Below are 3951 nucleotides of genomic sequence, written 5' to 3'. Positions count from 1 at the left end.
TTTTTAAATTGGTGAAATATGTTATTTGAAATGAGTGAAACTTTTTTATATGAGCAAAATAATAAAAATGACTCTTTTGAAATAGTCAAAACACTGTTATGAAATAGTGGGGAAATGTAAATATCATTTTTTTTGAAAGAGTGGAACAATGTAATATTTATAAAATTATCAAAATCTGTATTTTTCAAATGAGTGAATCGGTTACTTCAAATGAGTGTTTTTCTTGGTTGAGTAGAATCAACTTTTTAAAATGAATGAAATTATTTAGTGAAATCTTTTTTAAATATTTTTCTGAACACAGTACAGACGCAAACACTCATATACACGTGCATACACTCATCCTTATGAACGCACACCCTACCGATATGAGCACCTCCGAAAGACTGAGCCGGCATATCATCTTGAAATTTATGAAGTCACCGTCGTCGACGAGAACGTGTCTCCTAGTGAATGCGCATCGCCGGAAATCCTGAAATAATACAGGAATAAATCGTGATATGACTGAACAGGTAAGCTCAAACTAGTCAAAATGCACCTAGCATCAGTCTTGTTTTAACGATCTCATCCCCCAATTCCAAACATGTAAGCAAAGTTTCAGGAACGAAATATCGGCTCGGAAGTTACGAGCAATATAAAAATGTCACAGCGAGAATAAAGGGAAGTCTTTTGTTTAGAGCCTTGTGCGTTTTTGTATGCATACTCCCTCCGGTCTTTTTTATTTCGCATATAAATTTTGACTGAAGTCAAGCCTTATAAAGTTTGACCAACTTTATAGAAAAAAATATCAACATTCACAATCTAAAATCAATATCAATAGATGTGTCATGACTTAAAGTTTCATATTGTATAACTTTAGCATGACAGATGTTGATATTTTTTCATATAAATACGGTCAAACTTTGTGAAGTTTGACTTTAGAGAATTCTAATATGCAGAGTAAAAAGGACCGGAGGGAGTACATCCAGAACAATTTATATATGCCCTCAGTTGTTAGTTCCACCATGTGAAAGCACGGAATCACGATGCTTAGAAACAAACAATCCTGCGAATTTCCCCAACCCATCAGGGTTCAAATTCTGGTGCTCGCATTATTCTTGGATTTATTTCAGAATTTCCGGCGATGCGCTTTCAGTGGGAGGAGATGTTCCCGCCGACGACGAAGCGCCTACGGTGACTTCGTAAATCTCAAGATGATATGCCGGCTCAGTCTGTCGGAGGTGCTCATAGGGGTAGAGTATGCATGTGTGCGTTTACAGGGATGAGTGTATGCGCGTGTATATGAGCGCTTGTGTTTGTACCGATGCTAAAAAAAACAATCCTGACGTGCTACCCACGACGCTGAACATGAACCGCCCGAAAAGCTCGCGCAAGGAATTCTCCGGAGAAAATTTCAAAAGGCTTTCGCTTGCGGCAACTGTGCACTCCAGCCCATCAAAAAGACGGGACCGGACCGAGCCGGCGTCCATCCAGAAGGTTCCGGCCTATGCGAGCCGCGACCCGTCCCCGCCGACGGATGCCAGGGCCCCGCCACGCGTCGCCCGCACACCATCACCCGCCCGTTCCCTCCTCGCGATCTCCACCCATCCGTCCCATTCATTATTACCTGCGTGGGCCCCACGGCAGGAATGACTCCCCCCTCCATCCCTGTCGCGGCCGCTGCTGCCGAACAGCACACGGCCCGTGCACCCCCCGCGCCCACTGTCCGGTAGGCCCCACGCGCGGGCGATCTCGCGGAGCCGTCCGCGGCGAGATGGACGGCCGGGGGCGCGTCACGCGGGGTCACAAAACACGCGGCCCCGAAGCACGGGAAAGGAAAGGGGAGAGGGATCGAGATTCCAGCGGCGACGGCAGGCAGAAAAGGCGTTGCCGAACAGAAGCGTCGCGTTGGGCGGGCGAGCGAGCGAGCCAAGCATCCATGGCGGAGCGCAAGGAGGAGTCGGTGATGGACAAGATCACGGAGAAGTTCCACGGGGGGTCCTCCTCCTCGTCGTCGTCCGACGACGAGGGGAGGTCGGGGTCCTCGTCGTCCGTCAAGGCCAAGATCTACCGCCTCTTCGGCCGCGAGAAGCCCGTCCACTCCGTCCTCGGCGGCGGCAAGCGTGAGTCCCCCCCAACACCCGGAACCCTAAACCCTCCCGCGCCTCGCTTCCGCCGCGTGGTTTCGTAGATCCGGCGGCCGCATCGGCGTCTCGCGCTCCCGCGGGGCTTGCCCGCGTGCCCAACGGCTCGTCTCCGTGGTTGTGTAGGGAGGAAATCTGCGGTTGCTCTGGTCTCCGTGGAAAATTGATCTCGTGTCCGTCGAGACACGTCTCGCTGATTACTAGTGTGTGTGTGTGTGTAGGAAGCGTCCCGATCTGCGATTTTCCGGGCCCAGTTTCCGCGGCATTGCCCGTCCGCAGGGTGTGAACAGGGCAGCATGCATCAGATTAATACTATTTGTACCGGCAGCTTCTTGTGTTCCTGGGTTGGGTTGAAGTGATTGTGCGATGCTGCTGCTTTGCAGAGGAAGCAGCCGAAACTAGTGCTGCATCCTAGTAGTACTAGCTTAAACCCTGGGATGCTTTGTTTGTTTTCTAGGAGTAGATAGATTGCTTGTTGGTCTGGGCATCTGATGTGCTGTGCTTATGTGTTGTTATGCTTGCAGCTGCCGACCTCTTCCTGTGGAGGAACAAGAAGATCTCTGGCGGGGTGCTCGCCGGCGCCACCGCCATCTGGCTGCTGTTTGAGGTCCTGGAGTACCACCTCCTCACCCTCCTCTGCCACGGCTTCATCCTCACCCTGGGCATCCTCTTCCTCTGGTCCAACGCCTCTGCCTTCGTCAACAAGTGAGCTTCATCAAATTTCCCTTGTTATTTGCACCCAGATCAGTTGTACTCCTAGATGGCAATGCCTAGTTGGAACAACGCTGTGTGATCACAATGATCATAACAGTTTTAGCAATGGCTCTAGTTTTTGGTTGTAAACAACTGTCTGCAACTACAATGATCCTAACACATAGTTTTAGCAATGGGTCTAGTTTGTGGTTGTAAACAACTGCCTGCAATTGTGTTCCAGGTGCCCTCCCAACATTCCAGAGGTGAAGATCCCTGAGGACCTGGCTGTCAATGTTGCCCGCTCGCTGCGATACGAGATCAACAGGGGCTTTGCTAGCCTGAGGGCGATTGGTCAAGGCCGTGACCTGAAGAAATTCTTGATTGTACGTTGATTGGTTGTGTGATTTTGTTTCCTTTAGCCTTCACTGCTGAAACCATGTTTATGTGATCAGTCGCTTATTGTGTCGTCTCTTTGTTCTCAGGTGGTTGCAGGCCTGTGGATCCTCTCTTTTCTTGGCAGCTGCTGCAATTTCCTGACCTTGTTCTACATAGGTATATGTGGTTTCTTGCTACAGTTCGTTACTTACATATGTGCAATAAGCTTGCCTAGCATTGTTTCACTGATCATGCCTTCTTGTTTGCAGTCTTCATGGTGCTTTACACCGTGCCTGTTCTGTACGAGAAGTATGAGGACAAGATCGATGCTTTTGGAGAGAAGGCCATGGTTGAGCTGAAGAAGTACTACGCCATCTTCGATGAGAAGTGCCTGTCCAAGATTCCCAAGGGCCCGTCCAAGGATAAGAAGCAGCATTAGAACGGTAGAGAGTACCCTGCGCAGATTTATCTTCAAAGTTGATCACTACTCGTCGGTTTTCAAGGATGGTTGTGATTCCATGTCCGTAGTTGATAGTAGATACCACTATCTTGTCAAAAACCTCTGGCACGGTCAGTAGTCGTGACGTGCAACTTCTACGAACTTAAAAAGTCATGCCAGCTTTTGCTGAATATCCTCTTTCCAATGCTATGGTTAACGTAGCATCCTCACTTGCAAGTTGTGTTGGTGTAATATGGCAGTGATGTTTGTGACCTTAGTAGACTTGCTACAATGAATGAAGTGGCTCTTTTTGGTGTTATGTCA

At 48.7% G+C, this 3951-nt stretch overlaps 1 protein-coding gene across 1 annotated transcript; it reads left to right on the top strand.

Moving 5' to 3' along the window:
* Positions 1 to 1796: 1796 nt before the first annotated feature.
* Positions 1797 to 3951, top strand: LOC123063761 (reticulon-like protein B1). Its single transcript, XM_044487680.1, has 5 exons — positions 1797 to 2099; positions 2645 to 2825; positions 3055 to 3196; positions 3296 to 3365; positions 3458 to 3951. Exons 1-5 carry the CDS (start codon positions 1916 to 1918, stop codon positions 3625 to 3627), a joined length of 747 nt encoding a protein of 248 aa, XP_044343615.1. The 5' UTR covers positions 1797 to 1915; the 3' UTR covers positions 3628 to 3951.

Source organism: Triticum aestivum, chromosome 1A, assembly GCF_018294505.1.
Source record: "Triticum aestivum cultivar Chinese Spring chromosome 1A, IWGSC CS RefSeq v2.1, whole genome shotgun sequence".
NCBI lineage: Eukaryota > Viridiplantae > Streptophyta > Magnoliopsida > Poales > Poaceae > Triticum > Triticum aestivum.
This window is presented reverse-complemented; position numbering and strand designations above follow the sequence as displayed.

Excerpts from the sequence above, each read along its gene's own strand:
- LOC123063761 (XM_044487680.1), top strand. The coding sequence starts at position 1,916 with ATGGCGGAGCGCAAGGAGGAGTCGGTGATGGACAAGATCACGGAGAAG. Across the intron at positions 2,100-2,644 it reads CGTCCTCGGCGGCGGCAAGC|CTGCCGACCTCTTCCTGTGG; the intron begins GTGAGTCCCCCC and ends TTATGCTTGCAG. Across the intron at positions 3,197-3,295 it reads ACCTGAAGAAATTCTTGATT|GTGGTTGCAGGCCTGTGGAT; the intron begins GTACGTTGATTG and ends CTTTGTTCTCAG.